Genomic DNA, 23,339 nt, shown 5'->3' on the forward strand with positions numbered 1-23,339 from the left:
CGTCGGCCTACGGACTCAAAGGTCCCGGGTTCGATTCCAGTCAAGGGCACATGCCTGGGTTGCAGGCTTGGTCCCCAGTAGGGGGTGTGCAGGAGGCAGCCGATCAATGATTCCCTCTCATCGGTGATGTTTCTGTCTCTCTTCCTTTCCCTTTCTCTCTGAAATCAATAAAAATATATTAAAATTTAAAAAAATAATAATACCCACAGATCAAAAAAAATGTTAAATATAATTCTTGGTTAATCACCATTACTGACTAATGGGATGTGTACACCTTCTCAGACCTTGGGAGCACATGAGACAGCACACATTCCCAAGAGCCTATGCTCTTTCCTTTGAGTGGATTTGATCTTCTCTTTCTTCTCGGCCTCTGGGCTCAGCTCAAATGCCACGTCTCCCATGAAGCTTTCTGGCCAAGCTGGCCGGAAACAGAACACATCTGAACAAAACCATTTCCCCAGTTGGAACGAAAACTCCCCCTGGGATTCCACAACAATTTAATGTGTAAAAGGCATGAATTGTTCTCTGATATGCAAAGTGTAAAAAATGCCATATTTCTTTGTTTTTCAAAATCGAATAAAACCAGCTTTAAGGCCCCACTGTCTGAGGTCTCTGAGACTTGCACTATCTGGCATTTGGGGGTGATTCTCTCCTCGGTCTTGGGCATGTCCCAGGGCTCTGGGGCTTTCACAGTCCCCTCAAAGCCGAATTGCCCGCATCAGCTGTCCTCCGAGGCTTCCACTGCAGTTGCTCTTCAGTCCATTCGAAAGCGGCTGGCCGATGTTGCTCAGTGGATAGAGCGTCAGCCTGTGGACTGAAGGGTCCCAGGTTCGATTCCGGTCAAGAGCACATGCCCGGGTTGCAGGCTCGATCCCCAGTAGGGGGAGTGCGGGAGACAGCCAATCAATGATTCTCTCTCATCATTGATGTTTCTATCTCTCTCTCCCTCTCCCTTCTTCTCTGAAATCAATAAAAGTTAAAAAAAAAAGGGGGGGGGGGGCTGACTCCAGTCTGCTGCCCCAGAGCCAGGCTGAGCAGAGGTACCTGCTCCTCCCTCTCCAGGTGGAGGAGGAAGGTCCTGGTTCTTGCTGCCCACCACTACCCCTGTCTGAAGCCTCACCCACCAGGCCCCTCTATGTGAGTGGGGTAGAAGTCAGTGCGTCTCCAGGAATCTGCTGCTTGGGAGTATCCAACCTCTCCCTTTGGGAAGAAGTCTTAGTCCACAGTTTGCATGCAGGTAGCCTGGAGGTTGGAAATGTGTTTTGTTTGGTCAGTGTGGTGTTCTTACATTTAAAAAAACCTGTTGGGCCCTGACTGCTTTGGCTCAGTGGATGGAGCATCGGCCTGCGGACTGGAGGGTCCCAGGTTCGATTCTGGTCAAGGGCATGTGCCTTGGTTGTAGGCGCGTCCCCAGTGGGGGAGGGGGGTGCAGGAGGCAGCTGATGGGTGTTTCTCTCTCGTCGATGTTTCTAGCTCTCTATTCCTCTCCCTTCCTCTCTGTAAAAAATCAATAAAATATATATTTTAAAAAAATAAAATAAATCTGGTGGAACTTAAACATTGGGAGACGTCACGTAATTTCTACAGTCAAGGCCCTTAGTCATCACTGGTGCGGGCTGAGTAAGCACGGCCCCGCTGAGCCAGGCATGTGCCCTGCAGTTGGCCAATCTGAGAATCTGAGGTGTTATCGTGGCTGTCTGGCCCCTACAGTCCTTTTGAGTTTGAGGACCTGGCCTAGGCTTTTGAAAACAAAGCCTTTTTGATAATATATTCTGATCAAAAACACAGAAAACGGTTAACTCACTCTGAGGGACAAGGATGTACCCAACAGGCTCTCCGGGCCCAGCTGCTCTTTGGACAGGCTGTGGGGTGGCAGGGGTGGCTGCCACGGAGACAATTACTCTCCGTCCTCTTCTAATGAGCCTACAGCAGCAACAGAGGCAGGACACAGACTGAAATCTCCGTAACTGTATGTGGAGCCTCATGTCATGTCCTTTTGACCCTGTTCACAGCTAACATTAATCGGCTCCTTACTGGGTCCTCAGTATTAAAGATCCTCATAAATATCATCTTGTTGAATTCTTTAAAAAACTGCTCCTAAAAGAATGTAGCAGAATCTCAAGACCCAGCAGCCAAGAAAAGGGGTGAAGATGAACACGAAAAAAATGCAAGCGCTGCTGCTACTTAAGAGTAGAAGAGAGGGAGGTGCAAGCCCCAGACTGTCAGAGAAGAGGCCCAGACTCTGGACCCAGGCCCTCCAAAAGGCCCTGGGTGGGAGGCGGGGACGGGGGCGGGGGCGGGGACGGGCGGGGTGGGGGGGGAGCCAGTGGGTCCGCGGTATCAGTAGGTCTGATGGAGGCAACTGCACCCGGTTCCTGCTGTCTCACTAGGGTCTACCCCATTGCCTATTCTGGCTCGCTTGTTCCTCTCTCTCCATTCTCAGTCCCTCCAGGCTGCTCCCTGCTTCTCTGGTCTGAGCCCAGCTTCTTCCTGCTCCTCTCTGCATCCGTCTTCCCACCTGCGTGACTTCTGGCGCAGTGGCCAACCCCTCACGTGACCCGTGCGTGCATCATAGGACTCTTCCCACCCTCAGCAACTGGCCAGCACCCGGCTCTGCAGAGGCAGCAGGCCGCGCATGCGCAGCAGCAGGTGCACCTGCGCGCCGGGCAGGCGAGCCGGAGGACCAGCCCTGAGCATCCCGCGAACACAGCCCCGTCCCACTCCCAGGCTGGGCCGGGCTGGGGTGGTGGACCCGCTTGGGTCCGGACTCCCGAGGGATTCTGGCTCTTGTTGCTGATGCGCTCCCAGCAAGCTGTTCACACAGGCAAACCTCTCCTTAGGCCAAGGCCCTGGGGCTGCGCCTGGGACCTGGACGTTGTCCCCTGAGCATCAGGACGTCAGAGAGGGAGACTGGGGTCTGCACTTACAGCCATGTGACCTTGGGCGAGTGACGCACCTCCCAGCGCCCCAGGAAAATGGGGTAATAATAGCCATAGTGAGAATTCAGTGAAAATTCATGAGAGTCCTTTGCGAGATGTCTGGCATGAATCAAATGTGTATGCAAATAAAGAATACAGAGCACAGGGCACTGTGCGATGACTGAGGGAGGGTTTTACCACCTGGGGAGAGAGGCCCTGAGCTTTGTTGTCTCTGTTTCAGAGATGGAGAAGTCAAGGCTCAGACATGTCGGAGATCTCCAATCAGGTCTTGGATTCCCCATCCAGAGAAATTCAGATCCGCCTCCTCAGTCAGGGGTTCTGGAGTGAGCTCAGTCTATCAACCCCTTGCTCTTTCAACCCTCCTATTTAAAATAACATCCGTTCTAAGTGCCGCCATTCCCAGGAAACATTTCAGGTACACATCGCAGGGAGAGATTTCTTTTTTGTCTCTCCTCCTGTAGAAACGAAGGAGCTGCTGTATTTTATTTGCTCTGACTTTGAGGAGGTCTCATGCAGATCCACCCACTAGTCCTGGAGCTCTGCAGCGAGGTCTGCCCCTGGGGGCTGTTCTTTCACCCCGCCCCTTAGACTCTCTGGCCCCCTCTCTGTTCCTATGGTCTTTGTACCTTCCGTGTATCTGCCTAGGACACTCTCCCCGTTCCTTCTTGCTACCTTTTACTCATTTCAGGGAGACTGTGTGGACTGTACCCCTCCGCCCCCACTGGGTCAGGTGTCCTGTCCTTCCCTCTCACAGCCCCTTGTCCTTCTGCTCCAGCACTCATTAGAACAGTAACTCAGCGCTGCATGTGACTTCTTTATTCCTGTCTGTCTCCCCAGCTAGAACTCCAGCTCCTTGAGGGCCGTCTCTGCTGACTTGTGCCATCTGGCCAAGGAGGGAGCACGTGGCATCACAGATGCAGCTTAAGTCCCCTCACATTTGCAAACTATCCCCTCCTTCTACAGATGCAGAGAAGCTATCAGTATCTTCCCTGGGTAAAAAGGTGAACCCAGACATAAGGAGATGACAGGTGAATACTTTCTCCTAGAAGCCGTATGAAGGTTCTGTTGGGGCATATTGGGGCAGGATGTCCATCCTTCACGCCCCGGGGCTGGGGCTTGAACTAGGACCTGTGGCCTCTTGTCCTCATTGTTCACTGCATGACCAGGGGAACGTGTTCCTTAGGCCTCGGCTTCTTTACTTGTGGCTCATATAACATAAGGGTTCAGAACTCAGATTTAGAATTGGATCTTTCCTCTGTCACTTGCACAAAGTACTTATCTTCTCGGAATTTCAAGTTTCTCATCTGTAAAACATCACATTTCTTTTTTTTGGTGTGTGTGTGTGTGTGTGTGTGTGTGTGTTTTGTTAATCCCCACCTGAGAATATTTTTTCCAGTGATTTTTAGGGAAAGTGGAAGGGAAGGGGAGAGACACAGAGAGAGAAACATCGATGTGAGAGAGAAGCATCGACTGGTTACCTCCAGCACTTGGCTAGGGCTTCTTAATATTATCAAGAAAAAGATCCAGCTCACAGAGCTGTTTCAAAAACTTAATGAACGAGTACTTACTAATTTTACAACTACTAGCTCAGTCCTGTCCTTTCTTATTTTTAACTGGGCTCTACTCTATTTGTTGTTGTTTAAAGCCAAAGGTGAGCCCTGTCCCATATTTCAAAAGTAATAGCTCCCAACAAAGACATTCCAGCAAACACTGACCAGGGACCTCGAAAAAGGTGGACTTCAAGAAGGAGATACTGCCGAAACCGGTTTGGCTCAGTGGATAGAGCATCGGCCTGCGGACTCAAGGGTCCCAGGTTCGATTCCGGTCAAGGGCATATACCTTAGTTGCGGGCACATCCCCATTGGGAGGTGTGCAGGAGGCAGCTGATGGATGTTTCTCTCTCATCGATGTTTCTAACTCTCTATCCCTCTCCTTCCTCTCTGTAAAAAATCAATAAAATATATTTTTTTAAAAAAAGAAGGAGATACTAAGACTAAGAGTAGTCCCACAGCATGTTCTTATCAGAGTTGGTATTTAACAATTTTTAAACTTTAAGTGCCCAGAAACTAGGAACTGAGTCGGGCTTGTACATGGCTGTAGCTCCAATGTCCAGAATAGCGGCTTACATACAGTGGTGAGATGACAACAAATATTTGCTAATGAATAATACACAACCTGAGAGCGAAGTCTAGTGCTCAGCTCTCCGAGCCTCAATTTGTGTCCTTCCCTGAAAGTGGAGATGAAAAACAATGCCCCGTTATTATGAGAGTTTGATGAGATGATGCGTGTCAGGGGCTTAGCCTGGAGCTGGACCCCTAACAGGTCAGTGAATGGTGGATGTTATGAATAGATACCCAGAGAGAGATGGTGTCAATACACATGTTATGGTTGTGGCTGGGAGTGGGCACCACTACTAAGAGATCTAGCCTCGGAGTTCCTTTTATGGGCAGGGGAAGAATGAAATGCTCCCAAAAAGAGGAAAGACAGGACCATAGCTGGGTCTCAGGAAGATGGAGAGTGTCAGTAGCCTGTGGCCAGGGATTCAGGTGCAGAGGCAGCCGAGGGGACTCTAGGACCCGGAGCTCGGGGAGCGTGCGGTAGCCGGGGGCGCGCGGCGCGTGAGGCGAGGGGGAGGGCGCGGCTCCCGCTCCAGCCAGAGGCCGCCTCGCGCCCAGCCGCATCTCGGAGGGCGGGGCCGAGCCCTCGGGCCGCAGTGCGATTGGCGCAGCCGCGTGGGTGACGCAGACGGCTGGCGCGAAGCCCCGCCCCCTGCCGGCCCCGCCCCCGCCCCCGCGCGCTCACGCCGGCGGGTCGGCAGCCTCGCTCTGACTGTTGCGGCGCCCCCGCGCGGAGTCCGAGCGTCAGTCGGTCCCGAGAGCGGCTTTGGGGCGGCAGGCTGCGGCCAGCAGTGCGCGCCGACCCGGGGAGCCGGCGGTGTCCGCGGGCGTCGCGTGAGGAGGCTCGCAGCCCGAAGACTCGCGCAGCGCGATGGCACCCATTGGCCTCAAAGCCGTGGTCGGAGAGAGTAAGTGGAATCGGGGTCTTCTCCGCGGGCGGGGCTGCGGCTGCCCGGTAGGAGCCCGGCGCCGTACCTGCCCACCGCCCCGGGCCTGCGGACTGGCTGCTCGCCCCGCCCGGCCGGGGGCTTGTGGCAGGGAGGGCTCCGTTATTCCGGCGCCGCCCTCCGAGGGCAGTCCCTCCGGCCTCCTGCGGGCGGCCCGCGTCTGCTTCCCTGCTTCCCCAGCTCTCCCCATCCCCACTTCCACACCCTTTCCCTCCCTCCCCTCTGCACTCCACCCTCCCCTGCGCCCATCCCTCCCCTTTATCCCCATCCCTTCCCTTCATCCCCATCCCTCTCTTGCCTCCACCCCCTTCACCCCATCTCTCCCTTCTTCACCTCCATTTCTATCCCCTTCACTCCATTCCTTTCTCCTCCCTCTTCATCCCGGCCCCCATCCCTCCCCTTCACCTCGCCTTTACTCTCTGCTGTTCATCACCCTCCCCTTCTGCACCTCATCACTCTCCCTTGCACCCCATTCTTCACCCCATCACCTTCCCCATTTCCCTACTCCCCTTCCTTGCTTTCTTTATTCCCTAAGTCCCCTGATTCCACTCGCTTTTCTTGCTCCAGTCCCTCCCTCCCTCCCACCCTTCTTCGTGAATCGTGACGAGCGAAATCCCGGCCTGTGTCCTCCCCCCGCCCCCCTTCCTCCTCCTTCCCGGGGAGCCGGAGCAGCGGTTCCCGCTGCAGAGACCCACCGGGGAGCGGCTCCAGCCCGGGCCACTCCTGGGAGCTGGAGAGAAGCGTTTCCCAAAGGCTTGGCTCTGCGGGTCCGAGGCCACCTCTCTCCTCCTCCGATTCCCGGGTCTTGGTTTCAAGGGCGGGTTCTGATCAGGGTCCGGAGCCCCCCTAAATCACACCAGCGGCGAGGAAAGCTGTCTGTGCGGCGGGAGGAGTGGCCCTGCTCAGCACCGCAGTCTGCAGTCTCCCTGTTTGCACGACTCAGCCCTTGCTCGGCTGCACGTTTCGGGCTGTTCCAGCCACCATTGCAGGGAGGAAATGGTTGTTTATGCGTTTGGATGAAAGGCCCTAAGTAAATGGGTTTTTAGAAAGGGATGGTGGTGAGTGCGGAGCGAGGGCTGGTGTTGGTTATATTTGGAAACCGGAGTCCTCGGTGCTAAGATTGGTGCTGTGTAGACAAACAGTGCCTCTTCGGGATTTTGGCTATTTCTTTGAACAAAAACTGTGTAAGGATTGCTGTGGGTTTTGCTGCCTCTTTTGGAATTAAGAGAAAATTAAAACTGGGCTCTTCTCTGGAGGAGAGGATAAGAAAGGACGTAGAATAAAGATGGTGGAGATTCGTTTCCCTTCCAATGGTTCTCTTCTGTTGTAGCACACATTCTCCTCTACATCAGAAGAAAATTGTTATAAAAACTGAACCCCAAATGAGCACGTTTTTTTTTTAAGTGCCCACTGTAATACCTGCCTTCCCCTTGCAGTAAAGGTTTGAATCACAGTGTACCTTCTGTTCATTCTCTAAGGTGAACCAAAGTGTTTAGGGCTGGAAGGATCATAGGGATCCTGTAATGTCAACACCCTCATTTTAACTGCTGGGGGAGGGGGCATGGAGGCTCAGAGTAGTTAAGTGACTTGCCAAAATCGGTATTAATTAATTTTTAAAACTTGGTGTCTATTTCCTTGCAACATTAGTAAAAAAAAAAAAAATAACTTTCTTCCTAATTCCAGATACACCACTTACTTCCAGTGCCCTTTATAAAGTGTTATGGGCCGGGAGCTCAGTTGGTTATAGCATAGTCCCAACACACCAAGGTTATGGGTTCAATCCCTAGCCAGGCCATATATAAGAATCAACTAATGAATGCATAAATAAGTGAAACAACAAATTGATGTTCCTCTCTCTCTCTCTCTCCTCTCTCACTATCTACCCCCTTCCTTTCCCTAAACTCAGCCAATAAAATAAATAAATAAGTGTTATGGAATATGGAATAGGAAGAATGTGAATGTTACACTACATTCTTTCAAATGTTTTGAATAAGGTGATTTTAAAACAAAATCCTTAAGCATTATAGAAATCAGGGTTTTCATCCTTGCCACTTGCCTGTTCGTGCAGGTGGCTCCTTAGTCCTCCCCTCCCCTCTTTTTTAGAAGCAAGCATAAAGGTAGAAATAAATCAATATCTAATATGGCCAAAATTTTTTTTCTGAAATAAAGCAAAGCCACCTTTTATGAAAATAAAACCAAACAAATTTTACATACAGTTGGGAATGTGTGAACAATGTTCTGTTCCTTTAACAATTGAGTTAGGAATACATTTTGGAAATAAATATTATTGTAATCCTTTGGCAATAACACAGGTTAATGCTGGCTCCTAATTTTGGATGGGGTTTCTAGCTTCCTTCCCCTTTTTCTCTAAAAAATAAATAAATAAATAAAACCTGAAATAAAGGTGTGTTTTTTTAATACCAAAATGTACCACTTTATTTATTTTTTAAAATATATTTTTATTGATTTCAGAAAGGAAGGGAGAGGGAGAGAGAGAAACATCAATGATGAGAGAGAATCATTGATTGGCTGCCTCCTGCACGCCCCCTACTGGGGATCGAGCCCACAACCCCGGGCATGTGCCCTTAACTGGAATCAAACCTGGGACCCTTCAGTCCCCAGGCGGACGCTCTATCCACTGAACCAAACCAGCTAGGACAAAATGCACCACTTTAAAAGTCATTGTCAAGCCTGGCCTTCCAATATAAATTAAAATTCATGGTCACTGTTTATCATGTTTCTTCATTAATTTTCTTATAGGACTTAAAATGATCTGTAATGATCTTCAGTGTTTTGTTTGTTTGTATATGTTTGATTGTTTCATTCAGTTGGAATGTCCAGTAGAGCAGGGTCTCTATCGGACAGGTTCCCCACTGTATCCCCTGCCAAGATTGGTGGCTGGATCATAGTCGGCAGTCAGTGAACACTTACTGAATGGATGAAGGATCCGATGGAGAGTAAAATAAATGTAGTTTTGGCTTCTTGTCACATCGTTCTGAGTTGAGTTTTGGAATGGCACAACAAAAGTAGAGGAGATGGGTCAACTTTAGTTGTTCACTCAGTAAATAAATGTTTGTTCAGAGCCCATTAGGAATTATAGGGGAATGAAAGGTGACTAGCATATGGGGCACTGCCTTACTGTGTGACAGGCTTAGACAATCCTGCATTCAGAGGTGCTTTCCCTGTCCGGGTTTTCCCTGTCACTTCCCAACACACTTAGGGTACACTCTGTATTGCACTTCTTTGTGTTGGTCTTGCCCAATTAGACCAGAAGTTTCTTTCTTTTTTTTTTTTTCCTTTTGGTTAATCCTCATCTGAGGATATTTTCCCATTGATTTTTAGAGAGAGTAGAAGGGAAGGGGAGAGACAGAGAGAGAAACATTGATGTGAGAGAGACACATCGATTGACTGCCTCCCTCAGGCACCAACCAGGGCCCGACCAGGGCCTGGGATGGACCAGGGCCGGGCATTGAGCCTGCAACCAAGGTATGTGCCCTTGACTGGAATCGAACCTGGGACCCTTCAGTCCTTGGGAGGCTGACGTTCTATTCTATGAGCCAAAACGGCTAGGGCATGACCTTGCCTTACCTTATTTTATGTCTATCTTTAGTGTTGCTTATTAGGTCTTGGTACTCAGTAAATATTGAATGAATGACTTAATCTTATGTGTAGCAGTTCAGAGAATGGGCTCTGGAAACAGACTACCTGGGATAAATTCTGATCTACCACTTATTAGCTGTGTGACTTTTGCAAATAATGGAACCTTTTTGTGCCTCAATTTCTTTATCTACAAAATGGGTAATAACAGCACCTACATTGTGGGGTTCTATAATATTAAATGATATAATGCAGGTATAGCATTTAGCATAGTTCTTGGCATACAGTAAATTCAGTAAATATTATCATTATGAAAATATCCACAAAGAGGGTCAGTAGGAGTGTTACAGGATTTTGAGAAGAGACACACTGCCTCTATCCTGTGGGGCCAGCGTTTTGGGGGAGAAAGTAGAGTCTCGAATATACTTCTTGAAAAGGTACAAATGAACTGGAAAATGGAAGAATGGACCTGAAGAACATATGGACGATTTGTAATCTGACCCAATTTCTTTTCCCAGTCCTATTAATTTATTTACATCTCCCCCCGTAAATGTTGTTTTCTTCTGCTCGCTATAACGAGATTGTAAGAGAAAGGACAATGACATCTTTTGTGGAATTTTTATATATTTTTTAAGTTAATAGATTATGTTTCAATTATATAAATCCATGTTGTATAACCCAGAGTTTATTCCTGTTCCCTGAAGTTTTGTCAGTGTGTTACAAAGATGCAAGAATTACAAAATGTACTGTTTGTTTTTCGTTTTTTTAAATCATTTTACTTTAAAAAATATTTTTTTATTTATTTCCGAGAGGAAGGTAGAGGGAGAGAGCGATAGAAACATCAATGAAGAGAGGGAATCATTGATTGGCTGCCTCCTGCACGCCCCCCACTGGGGATTGAGCCCACAACCTAGGCATGTGCCCTTGACCGGAATCAAACCCGGGACCATTCAGTCCTCAGGCCGATGCTCTAGCCACTGAGCCAAACCAGCTAGGGCCTTTTCTTGTTGTTTCCTAGCTACTAGCAATTTCCCTTCATATTTGCTTATCAGAATCATATTTTTTTGGAAAAGAATGTAGTTGCCATGTGTACATTAAACACATACCTTTTTCAGATGGGGCCATGATTCACAGGATGTGTCACAGTTGAGAAGACACCTCAATAGAAGCAGTCTTCATTCATTTCCTATACTTTTTTTTTTTAAAGAAACAGCAAGTATATTTTGAACTATATTAAGTATATGTTGCATTTTTTCCATTTTAAAATTAAGGTATAATTTACACACAGTAAAATTCACCCCTTTTAGTGAACAGTTCTTCAAATTTCAGCCATTACACACTCATGTAACCACCACCATAGGTGACCAAGAACACAGAGTGGAGAACCCGAGGACAGACTGCTGTCTACACATCGCAAAGCTGACAAATGTCTGTCTGAGCATCACCAGGCACATGGCAGAAACCCAGTAAACCCAGGGCATCCACATTGCCATCAAGAATGGATCTGAGCCCTAGCCAGTTGCTCAGTAGTTAGAGCAGGGGTGGGCAAACTTTTTGACTCGAGGGCCACAATGGGTTCTTAAACTGGACCGGAGGGCCGGAACAAAAGCATGGATGGAGTGTTTGTGTGAACTAATATAAAATCAGAGTAAAGGAGCGGAGGGGAGAGCAAGAGAACCGGATAGAACAGCCGGATCCGGCCCGCGGGCCGTAGTTTGCCCACGGCTGAAGAGTGTCAGCCTGCAGACTGAAGGGTCTCAGGTTCGATTCCGATCAAGGGCATGTACCTTGCTCGGTTGCAGGCTCGATCCCCAGCCCCCATAGGGGCAGGTCTCTCACAATGATGTTTCTCTCTCTCGTCTCTCCCTCTTCATTCCACGCTCTCTAAAAATCAATGGAAAAATGTCCTCGGGTAAGGATTAAGTAGAAAAAAAAAAGGAATTACAAAGGAATGATACAGAGCACTCACTATATAATTACATATAACAAGGAGGCTTGTCATAAGACTGAGGAGATTAGAGAAAGCTTCCCTACGGAAGTGACATTTAAACTACTTGCTTTTAGTTCCAGTTTGCTGAGTTTTTGTTTTTAAAATCAGAATTAACTACTTTTTCAGTTTCTTTAGAGTTCCTATAGTTTTAAAATTTTAATATAATAGAATAGAATTAATTCTAATATTGATCAATCATTACACTTTTAAATAAACTTTACTTGATAGTTATATATTTTTTTTCCTGTATGATTAAATTTTACTCTTTATTTTTGCATCTATGTTCATTAACACTTGAGCCTTCTTGTTCTCTGAGCATTCCAAGGATGGTCCCATCTCAGGGCTTGGTCTTTGCTGGTCCTGTGTCTGAAATGTTCTTCCTTCAGATGTCTGCATGCTTGTTTCCTTAATTCCTATAGGTCTCTGATCAAATACCACCTCACCAATGAGGTCTTTTTTGTGTACTTTATTTTATTAATCCTCGCCCGAGGATATTTTTCCATTGATTTTTAGAGAGAATGGAAGAGAGAGGGAAAGACAGAGAGAAATATCGATGTGAGAGAAACACATTGGTTGGTTGCCTCCTGCAAGTGCCCTGACCAGGACCTGGGCCGAGATGGAGCCTGCAATTGAGGTATGTGCCCTTTAAACGGAATGGACTCCAGAATGGAACTTGGGACCCTTCCGTCCGCAGGCCGACGCTCTATCCACTGAGCCAAACTGGCTAGGGTTTGAGTGCTTTATATAAAATGGCAACTTTCCTTGATTTTCCCCAGAATTTCCTATCTATCCCCTTACCATGCTGAATTGTCAAATCTCACATTTCATTCTCACTGGTTTATTTGCTGATCCCTGCTTCCACCAGCCAAATGTAAGCTCCGTGAGAGCTTAGACTGTTTTGTTCACTGCTGTGTCCCCTGCACCTAGAACAGTGCTGGTACCTAGCGGGCCTCACTAAATATATGGAATGGACAGTTGAGCTCTATATTATACATAATATTTCTTTCTCTCTTTAAATCTGTTTTAGATCTTCAGCATCAGAATTTCTCCTTAAACTGATTGGGAAGGTCCCCATCTTTTTACATGTTCCAGAATAGATCAGATAACATGGAAATTCCTTCTTTGAATGTTAGAAATGATTTATCCATAAAACTGTTTGGGGGAGTGGGGGGGAGCAATGAGGGGATAAGGACACATTTGTAATACCTTAATCAATAAAGGGAGAGAAAAAAGGAAAAATAACTATTTGAATTTGTTGCTCTTGGGGGGGAAGAGGATTAATATTGGGCAGCCTTTTACATTTGTTTTATTATGATTTGTTTATTTAGGCTTTCTATTTCTCCTTGAGTCAGTTTTGACAATTTATATTTCCTTAGAAAGTAGGCCTTTCAGCTTAAAAATTTCAAACTGTTGACGAAATTAAATTTGTAGGATTTTAAAAAGATACTCTGTATCAGTAGTTGTGATCTCCTTTCTCAGTCTACCCTGCTTGTTATTATTTTATGAAAATACTTGCTAGAGACTTGTCTATTTTAATTTTTTTTTTTAAAGTTTCTTCCACCTATGTTGTGGGTATGTGTTCTTAATTAAATACTAATTGTTTGGTTAATTTTTTTCTTCTAATAAAAACATCAAAGGCTGAGTACAAATCCCATAGGTTTTGTTCCCAACCCCCTCCCATAGTTTTTAATATGCTATATCCTTGCCATTTATTTCTAAATATAGTCTTTCTTTGTATTGAACTAGATGTTACTCTTATGGGGTGATAGTAGTTTAAACTGGGGCACAATTTCCATAAGAGGTGATTTGGGACTCAGGTATCATTCATGTGCTAACCATCAGATGCAAGAGAGCAAAGGTCTGCCACAGGGTCCAAAAAGGGCTTATTGAACATGCTCTGAAACATTTCCCCTCTGGCTTTTTTGGGCACACAGCATCTCCTAGGCCAGTGGTCTGCAAACTGCGGCTCGCGAGCCACATGCGGCTCTTTGGCCCCTTGAGTGTGGCTCTTCCACAAAATACCACGTGCGGGCGCGCACGTACAGTGTGATTGAAACTTCGTGGCCCATGCGCAGAAGTCGGTTTTCGGCTCTCAAAAGAAATCTCAATCGTCGTACTGTTGATATTTGGCTCTGTTGACTAATGAGTTTGCCGACCACTGGCCTAGGCAAACAGGTATTTGGCAGCTAATGAAGTATTTTTTCTTTAGTGGAGAGCCAGGCCAAACTTTATAGTTATCACTGGCAACTCAACAGCCATAAATTTTGAACCCTACTCCTGTGGTTGCCTTTAGGGGAAGTGCTTGGAGAGTCCCCACCTGGATCCTATTCTTTGATTGCCTCAGTCAGCTGCTTCTGTGCAGGGCCATTGCTGTTGCTAGACAGGGGGGGTATCTACGACTTTGTTTTAATTCCAGCAAGTATGAGTTTTACTTACATATTCCCCCCATGCTCATTTAAACATTTTTTTTCTTAAATTAGCAAAAAGCAATGTTGGGTATTGGGAAAAGTTCTGGACTAGAAGTCAGATTCCAGCTAACAGTCCCAGTTTTAATGCTTAGTGGCTGGGTGACCTGGATGTGTTCTTTAACCTCTTTTTAAATTGAAGATTCTAATCCCAGCATTGCAGAATTCTTTTAAGACTCACATAAAATAATATGCAAAAACATTGCTTGGGAAACAAAGAGTCACTATAAGGGGTTATTATTATTTTACAGATATAATTACAGAGATTAGCATACTTGCTCAAGGTTACTGAATAAATCATTAGAAGAATCACGGAAATGAGTAACTTTTTTGATAGACACATAATCTAATAATCGCTAGACAACAGCCAGCTCTTGCCTACTCTGATGCCCTTTGGGAAGGTTTGCATTGGTTAAAACGAAGTAATTCATTCTGATGCACACTGATCTGATCTTAATATACGCCTCTGGGGCTCCAAGCAAGAATAACTACTGATAGCTCAAATGGTAAGCTCTCACGGGGCAGATTTCCAATAGTCCTTTCTTTCTGTTTTTTGTATGCCACTGACATTTTGCTTTAAATGTCAACTAACTAATTATTTGGTCTAAGAGCTGACCTTGTAGGAAGTGAATGAGATATTAAGTATTTATCACACTAGGAAAGCCTAATTTATTCTTGAGGGTGGAAATAGAGGTGGAGAAAAGTAGAGAAAAACACATTTTAAAAACAATCATTGGAGCCTGGGAGGGTTCTGGGACCAAGTTTTCCTTCATTTGACCAACATTCATGCAGTGTCTCCTGCATGCCAGGGCTGTGCTAAGGGCAGCGGATACAAAGCTTATAAGCAGACCTGGTCCTAGTGCAGCCGCGGGCAAACTACGGCCCGCGGGCCGGATCCGGCTGTTCTATCCGGTTCTCTTGCTCTCCCCTCCGCTCCTTTACTTTGAATTTATATTAGTTCACACAAACACTCCATCCATGCTTTTGTTCCGGCCCTCCGGTCCAGTTTAAGAACCCATTGTGGCCCTCGAGTCAAAAAGTTTGCCCACCCCTGTCCTAGTGGGAGATAGACCAGCAGTGGTGATACATCGGGTGAGGCCCTGCGGGGCAAATGGTGTGAGGACTTTGCCCCACTGTCGTCTTGTTTCCAGTGTGGCCTTTGAGAAGTTGGAAGACATTTGATTGCAGTGCCTTTGTATGTGTCCCATGTGGTCCCCTCTGAAACCTTCGATCTAGCCCCAGTGTTCGGGACTTCCATAGCAATTTGCCTTGGTACTTGCCTGTTCTTATCCATTGTGTTAGACCAGGGTCAGAACTTTTTTTTTGGGGGGGTGGGTAAAGGGCTAGGTAGTAAATACTTTAGTTTCTGTGGTCCAGGTATGGTCTCTGCCACACATTCTTTTTTTTTTTTTTTTCCCTACCCCTTTAAAGTCTGAAAACCGTTCTTAGCTTAAAGTGTACAAAATCAGTCTGCAGGCTGCATTTGGCCCGCGGGCCGTAGTCTGTTAGACACGCAGTGGCCCTCTGCCGTCCGGCACCTGGCACCATTGACTTCTTCAGTAATTTCACTAGTTTCTCCTGAGTTTTCTTTTTACGGAATTCCTACTATTCAGAGGTTAAACCTCTTGGACTTGTCCTCTAATTTTATCTTTTTCTTCAGTTATCTCTTTGGTCTTTGCCTCAACTTTATCTTCCAGCCCTTCAATTTAATTTTAAGTTTCTGCTGTCAGGTTGTGTAGACATTCTAATAGCTCTTTTTAGTTTTCTTTTTTACAGCCCCTACTCCTGTTTCATGGATGTGGTGTCTTCTTTTATCTCTTTCTCTCTCTCTCTCTCTCTCTCTCTCTCGGATGTGGTGTCTTCTTTTATGTCTCTCTCTCTCTCTCTCTCTCTCTCTCTCTCTCTCTCTCTCGCTCTCTCTCATGGATGTGGTGTCTTTTATGTCTCTCTCTCTCTCTCATGGATGTGGTGTCTTCTTTTATGTCTCTCTCTCTCTCTCATGGATGTGGTGTCTTCTTTTATGTCTCTCTCTCTCTCTCATGGATGTGGTGTCTTCTTTTATGTCTCTCTCTCTCTCTCATGGATGTGGTGTCTTCTTTTATGTCTCTCTCTCTCTCTCTCTCTCTCTCTCTCTCTCTCTCTCTTTTGAAAAATTTCTTTCTTGTCTGTTTCCTCCAGATTTTATTTACTTTGGTCTCTACTTCCCATGTAGGAACTTTCCTCGGATGTGACCCACACCTGGCTGGCTGCTTGTGATTGGGAATGAGAGACTATGCTGACTGGGAGTGCTGACCTCGTGCATGGCTCTGACCTGGGTGGGCTGTTTGTGGGGAATCTCCAATGTCAGTATCTTTAGATTTCCTTCTTGGGCTTGATTCCCCAGAGAAGTCTCTTTCCGGCTCCTGCCTGGGGGATAAAGGTCAAGCTGCCCCAATTCTGGGAGCTGAGTGGATGAAGAGGGCCCTGGGAGCTGCGTGGATGAAGAGGGCCCCACATATGGTCACTTAGACCTTGTTTTCAGTATTAGACTCATGCTCTGGTCCCCGGTCCAGGACCCCTCTGCACTCAGGAGGAAGGTTTGGTGTTCTGCTATGTTGGGAGGACGATCACCCAGGGAAGGGAAGTGGTAGAGTGGCCCTAGGATGTGACTGTCTCACATACCTTTCTATCAACATGCCTATGCCCCCTCCTGTTCTTTTAAGTTCCAGAGGTCCCTGGCACGGCCCGTTCCCCAAGCTGGCGAGGCACTTTCTGTGTACGTTTGGTTGGTTTTCGTGGCCCTGGCTTAGGACTCCACTTCAGCTGGAGTCCGCTCTCCTGGGCCTGCTAAGTCAGCTACCACACGTTGTTGCAGGAAAGAAGACCACAGACTTGGAGTTTTAAAATAAGGCTTTATCATTGATAAGAACTGTGTTCCAGGAAGGAAAGGGGAGTGGTCAGAGGCCGGGACCACCACACCCTGGTTCCTTAACAGCAAAATGACTGGTCTTTTGGCCGCAGTGTTCCTTTCTCCGCTGACAGGAGGGTGGAAACAGTCTGCTAGAGTTCTCGGGCCAATTGTGGGGGCAGCAAGCAAAAGTCTAAGTAAACAGAGACAGCTTAGAAAACACTGGGACACCCCAAGTCCAGGCACTTCATTCTGCGTGGGCTCACGAGCTCACTGGGAGGCAGGGAATCAAGTGAAGCCTAAAGGCATTTCTTCTGATTCTGGGCACCCCTCATAGACCCCAACATACATCCCCAGTGGCGTGGTCCTTGGCATAGGACTCTTCACTAAATTATGTAATCTGGAGAGACGGCTTCCCCAGTCAGTTCACCCCACCCACCCATCCCCTAGCAGAAGGCAGAGCAAAACCGTTGTCCCAGCACACATTCAGAGGGCAATATTCAAATAATGCCCAGGTAAATGGGGGAGGGACAAAGAAGGCCCATCTACACATTGTCATACAAATAATGACCAGAGAGAATTGCCTGTGGTCTGGGTGATTTAAGCAGAAAAGAAAAAAGATCTACACGACACTTTGTAAAAGTTTGATCAGGAAAAACAACAGAAACATGGCGTGAAGGCTCCGGTAAAGAATTTGTTTCTTAGTCTGCAGAGGCAAGATTTTTAAAAAAAAATGAAATGGGGAAAAAAATAGATACAGAGGCAAAGAAGCATTGAACAGACTGTCAAACTACAGCGGGAAGGCAGAGGAGGTTGCGGTTGGGGGGGGCGGGCTGTAGGAGATCAACCAAAGGACTTGTACGCATGCATATAAGCATAACCAATGGATAAAAGACACTGGGGGAGGGGCAGGTAAAGGCATGTACTAGGGGGAAGGGGGGGATGGGGGACGGTCAATGGGGGAAAAAAAGGAGACATGTACTACTATTTGTAATACTTCAAAAAATTAAAAAAAAAAAAAAGAATTTGTTTCTTAAATCACTCTCAAACATAAAAGTGGTAGTCCGAGCGCTCACTTGTCAGGTAACGTGAAAAATCAGAATGAAGTAGGGAATGGGCCAGCGAAATGGAAAACCAACGTGATGGCATGGCAGAACTGACCACCAACTTAAAACACACGAAGCAGAGTGTTTTCTTCAGGGAACGGGAGGCCGGCGAGGAAACCGCTGGTCTGCAGATCCCGTGAAAGTTCGTGCAAACTCAGCCGTTTCTTTTGGGTTTTCTGGCGCTTCTCCTCTTCTCAGAGCTCCCCGCCTTCTTCCCCGTGCGTGATCCTGACAGACCCAACCGGGTGTTTCCCTCTCCTGGTATCTTATGGTACCACTTACATGGGTTTGGGCACAGGAAGCGGCCCTCCTGAAACTAGACCTTTGTGTGTGTTGGGGTACGTGGGTGGGGAACATTTTCTGCCTTGTGGAAGCTCCCCTGAGGTGTCATGTCAGTGCGACACCTCTAGACTGGCTGTACTGAAGGTTCCTGAGGGGCCTTGAGCCTGTGGTCTTGTCAGGCTTTGTGAGACTAAACCTTTTTTAATATCTCAGACCTGAAGCAGGTTAAATCTTAGAGCAGAACAGATTGGGCTGATCAGAATCTTGAATTTCTGGTAAGAGGATTCCTACCAGCACGGTCATGGACAAGTCACCTGATCTCTCTCGGATCACTTGCTTTTATAAAATTGATGAGGTCAGGGCTTCCCAGCCTCGGCACCATGGACCTTCTGAGCCTGTGCGCTGTGAGATGTGTAGCAGCATCCCTGGCCTCTCCCCAGTGGATGCCCATAGCACCCTCCAAATGTGACCATCAGAAATGTCTCCAGATGTTGCCGAGTGTGCCCTTGTGGGCGGGGGTAAGGCCACTCCCTGTAGAGAACCACTGGACTCGATGATCCTAAGTCCCCTGTCTGTCCTGGGTTTTGGGGATTGCATGAAATATTCCATTCTTTCCCCCGCTTTTCAAAGCGTAGTTTTCCTAATCCTTTAGCCCTTAGGGAAACTCACACTTAACTCAAGGAATGTGATTTGGAGCCATTAAAGCCACATCTGCCAATTTAAGATGCTGGCCACAGCTTGGGTTCCTGCCGAGATCATGATAGATACTGATTCTTGGTCCCTACAGTTCAAGGCGGAATCGCTGTAGTCATCATAGATTGCGCGTCTGGAGGAGGCCGAGCTTTCTGCAGAGTAACAGACACAGGCTGACAGACCAAATGGGCCATTGGCAGCTGAGCTCTAATGTGTAAGGCAATGTGCTTGTTCCTCTAGTAAATGTAAAATGCTTCCCAAATGCCTGCCTGATAGGATCACTGTCTTGTCTGAAAACGGACCTCATTAGTGAGGTCTTTAAAAAAAAGTCTTATTTGCAATAATAGTGCTTTTTGTCCTGGAAGACTAATTGCCATTTTAGCATTTTTTTGTTTTTGTTTGGTCTCTTCGTTTTAAAATCTATATATATAAAAAGCCAGTGACTGGAAAGCCGTAGTGACCGGAATGACTGGTCGCTATGACACCCACTGCAGCCAACAAACCAGCCCAATTGGGGGTTGAGGCCGGCTGGCCAACCTGCTGTGGCCCCTCCCCCCGGCCACCCCGCGCCCAATGGGCCCCTACCACCCCATCGGCCCATAGCCCCTCCCCCCAGCCGGCTCCCAGCCCTGATCGCCCCCCCCCACACCAGTGAGGGGTGGGGTTGGCTGGCCAACCTCCCACAGCCCCTCCCCCAGCCACTGACACCCCCCCCCCAATCAATCCCCACATCCCAATCGGGGGTGGGCTGGCCGGCCAACTTCCCGCCATCTCCTCCTTCCAACAGGCCTGGCCCTGATCCACCCCAATGGGGCTGGGCTGGCCGGACCCCACCCATGCATGAATTCGTGCACTGGGCTTCTAGTATTAATATAACTCAATAGTATTTACTACCATAAGCAATTGATTTTAAGAAGATATACATTGTTTTGGTTTTCTTTTTTGTGTATTTTTTGTAACTTCACAGCTCCTTACCCATGGAACATCGTGTTTAGGCAGCCTCTGGAGAAGAAATAGCTGCTTTGGAGCTGTCGCATCTAAAGTGCAGCTGGGAAGTCCTATTTCTGATCTCCTTTTGCCCCCAGTTTAAGATTTCCTTTCTAATCAGAGTTCCAAGGTACCTGGGCTTTGCTTTAGACTTCCTAGCTCCTTAACCTTTGGCTCTAGAGTCTAGACCTTAGGAAGCAGAATAGGGAAAACTAGATAGAAAAATGAGGATTTCCTGTGGACGAGAAAGTGAATAGTCACTCAGTAACTCTACCAGCATTTTTATGAGTCTGAGGTTAGGATTTGGTTTCTCGGCTATCAGGCATTTGTTTATGATCGCGCACTCCTCTCAAATCCTGGCAGCAGCCCAAGGCTGGTGTACAACGTTGGACATTTGAGTCTTATACAGTCTCGGTGTGCTTACAAGGGCAGTGGCATCAAGTCATCGTTCACCCATCTCTGCACAGTCTAAAGCTTGTGACCGTTCCAAACAATGGGCCGCCTCCTCTCTCTCCCACTCCCCACCCCGGACAGTAAACCTGAACCGGAGCACTCTCGGCTTTACCAATTGCCCTTCAACTGTTACGGGGCGTGGGGCCCTGCTTCTGCCCTGTAGCTGATAGTTTATGCTCTCTATTTTGGTCTCTCTGACTTCCACAAAGTCACAATTAGATGGAAGTTTATAGGAAATTATAATTTTAGATAATGAAATGATACTTTATAGGAGTTAGGAGGATACCTGTCTTCAGATGAAGACACTATGGAACAGTTTTATATTAAGCAAAATTGCATTTGTGTTTTGAGTTTGAAGGGTTCGTCTAAAATTCTCTGATGACTTTTAAAAAACCCCAAATAGCTTTCTTGATATATGAATCACACACCATGCCATTCATCCATTTAAAGTATACAATTTTAATATAGGCACAGAATTGTGCATCCGTCATAATTTTAGAATACTTTCATTAGCCGCAAAGAAACTCTGTAGTCTTTAGATATCACCCCCAACTCTCCCGGGCCCTAGGCAACTACCAATCTACTGTCTATCGCAATGGCTTTGCCTATTCTGGACATTTCATAAAAATGGGATCACATGGTGGGTAGGAGAGGCCGGGGGGAGGTCAATGGGGGGAAAGGAGACATATGTACTACTATTTGTAATACCTTAAACAATTAAAAAAAATGGAGTCACACAACTTGTGGTCCTTTGTGGTTGGCTTCGTTGGCTTAGCATTTTTAAAGGTTTGTTCATATGTAGCATGTAAGTACTTCATTCCTTTTTATGGCTGAATAATATTTTATTACATGGCTATACTTCATTTATCCCTTCATCAGTTGATGACCATTTGGGGTACACTTTCTGGCTATAATTAATTCACAGGGGGTGGTTCCCGGGTCCCAGCCCAGTACACATTGGTAACCGGTGCAGCCGTCTTCCTAGCAACTCTGTTGCCTTATCAAAGTCCTCTTGGTTTCTTTGTAGTTATTTTGTATCTGCCACCTCTCTAAATACTTTTATGTTTCCAGTAGTTTTTCAGTCGATTCCCATGATTTCCTAAGGCAGATATTCTGCATCTTTCTTACCATTATTCTATCTCATTTTGTTTGCCCGTCTTAGTGAAATTTCAGAACAATGTTAGGTAATAGCGAATTAAAAATATAGTCCTGTGTGCCCATGCTGTGACATGAAATGTTTTACCTGCTGTGGGCCCTACCCATGATTCAACATTGATACATCTGTTCCTAAATAAACAGAGGTCACTTGTCTGCTCAACAGGGGATAAGGATTCTCATGTTCAATTTTGTATTTACATTTAAGGTTTATGTGCATTGGCACCATTATTTCAAAATGTATTCACATATGGTCAGAGAAGGTTTAATGTTTTTGGTGAAATACCCAGAGTTTGCTTTTAAATGCTTTTGTGATTATTTTAAAGCTGTATTTTTAATATTTAATTCCTTTTAATAGGGATTTTACATTATATGAAAATTTTTGATTGGTGGAAGGGATATGTCATAGCTTTCTTGTCTGTATGAACAACATTTTTATAGCGATACTGTAATCGGTGCCTTTGGTTGAATGCCTCCTCTGTGCCTGTACTAGGCATTTTATCTCATTAGTCTTCACAGCAGGTCATTAGAGTATTATAATTTTTTAAAAAAATATTTTTATTGATTTCAGAGAGGAAGGAAGAGGGAGAGAGAGAGAGAAACATCAGTGATGAGAGAGAAGCATTGATGGGCTGCTTCCTGCACACCCCCCACTGGGGATCGAGCCCACAACCAGGGCATGTGCCCTTGACTGGAATCGAACCTGGGACCCTTCAGTCCACAGGCCGATGCTCTACCCACTGAGCCAAACCACTTAGGGCTAGAGTATTATAATTTTAATTTTATAGCTAAGAAAACGAAGTTGAAAACATTTTAAACTTGCCTATGGTCACATAGCCAGTAAATGCCTGAACTGGATTTTCCCTAGTCTGTCTAACTTTAGTGCTTCCCTTAGCGCCGTGGTCGGCAAACTGCGGCTCGCGAGCCACATGCGGCTCTTTGGCCCCTTGAGTGTGGCTCTTCCACAAAATACCACAGCCTGGGCGAGTCTATGCTGAAGAAGTGGCGTTAGAAGAAGTTTAAGTTTAAAAAATTTGGCTCTCCAAAGAAATTTCAATCGTTGTCCTGTTGATATTTGGCTCTGTGGACTAATGAGTTTGCCGACCACGGCCTTAGCATTTTTTCTCAATCATGAGGTTGGGGATGACCTCTGCCTGAGTAATTAGCGTTTACCCTCACACCACCACGGTTTATTCAAGAGGGTGCCTTTTCGAAGACCTGGGTGGGGTAACTGCAAAGTCTGTGCTTTGGATTGGCAAGAGGAGAGCAGCTGTGAGCGCAGTCCAGCGAATGGAGGTGCTTCTCCTCCCAGCCGGGGGCCCCAGATGCCTGGTGCGCCTGTTCAGGGCAGCATGGAGCTCTGGGGCTACAGAGCGGAGAATATTTGGTTTTGAGGACTTTGGTGATGCTCACATTTCCGGTTCATCTGATACTAGTCCTGCTTTTCCTGGTGTTTTGGAGTGCCCTGGGCTCAGGTGTCCTGATACGGGTCACTGCGGAGGGCGGTCATTGCCAAGGCTGTAAGGACATGGCTTCACCGGGTGGGTAGGATCTGCAGCTATCGCTAGAGTCTGAGCTTTGGGACTCCAGCTGGTGTACCGGGTGCACCTGAAGAGGTCCCAGGTAATCTGAGCACCTGCTGTTTTTCTCAGGACTTGTGGAGTTTGGGAGTCAGCTAGGATCTAGACTAGAGGGTGTGGTTGAAGGAACCCACTTCCTTA

At 46.7% G+C, this 23,339-nt stretch overlaps 1 protein-coding gene across 2 annotated transcripts in view; it reads left to right on the forward strand.

Moving 5' to 3' along the window:
* The first annotated feature begins 5,682 nt into the window (after positions 1-5,682).
* The window catches only part of STXBP1 (syntaxin binding protein 1), a 50,620-nt gene continuing 32,963 nt past the window's right edge, over positions 5,683-23,339 (forward strand). The window contains exon 1 of one of the 2 annotated variants that reach the window (XM_080667208.1): positions 5,683-5,964. In XM_080667208.1, the coding sequence (XP_080523334.1) occupies positions 5,928-5,964 (37 nt within the window). In that variant the 5' untranslated portion in view covers positions 5,683-5,927. The remainder of the gene's footprint in view (positions 5,965-23,339) is intronic. The other variant, XM_080667207.1, reaches the window with a different exon arrangement.

The sequence above is a fragment of the Plecotus auritus genome (assembly GCF_963455305.1).
Source record: "Plecotus auritus genome assembly, chromosome: 5".
NCBI classification, from domain to species: domain Eukaryota; kingdom Metazoa; phylum Chordata; class Mammalia; order Chiroptera; family Vespertilionidae; genus Plecotus; species Plecotus auritus.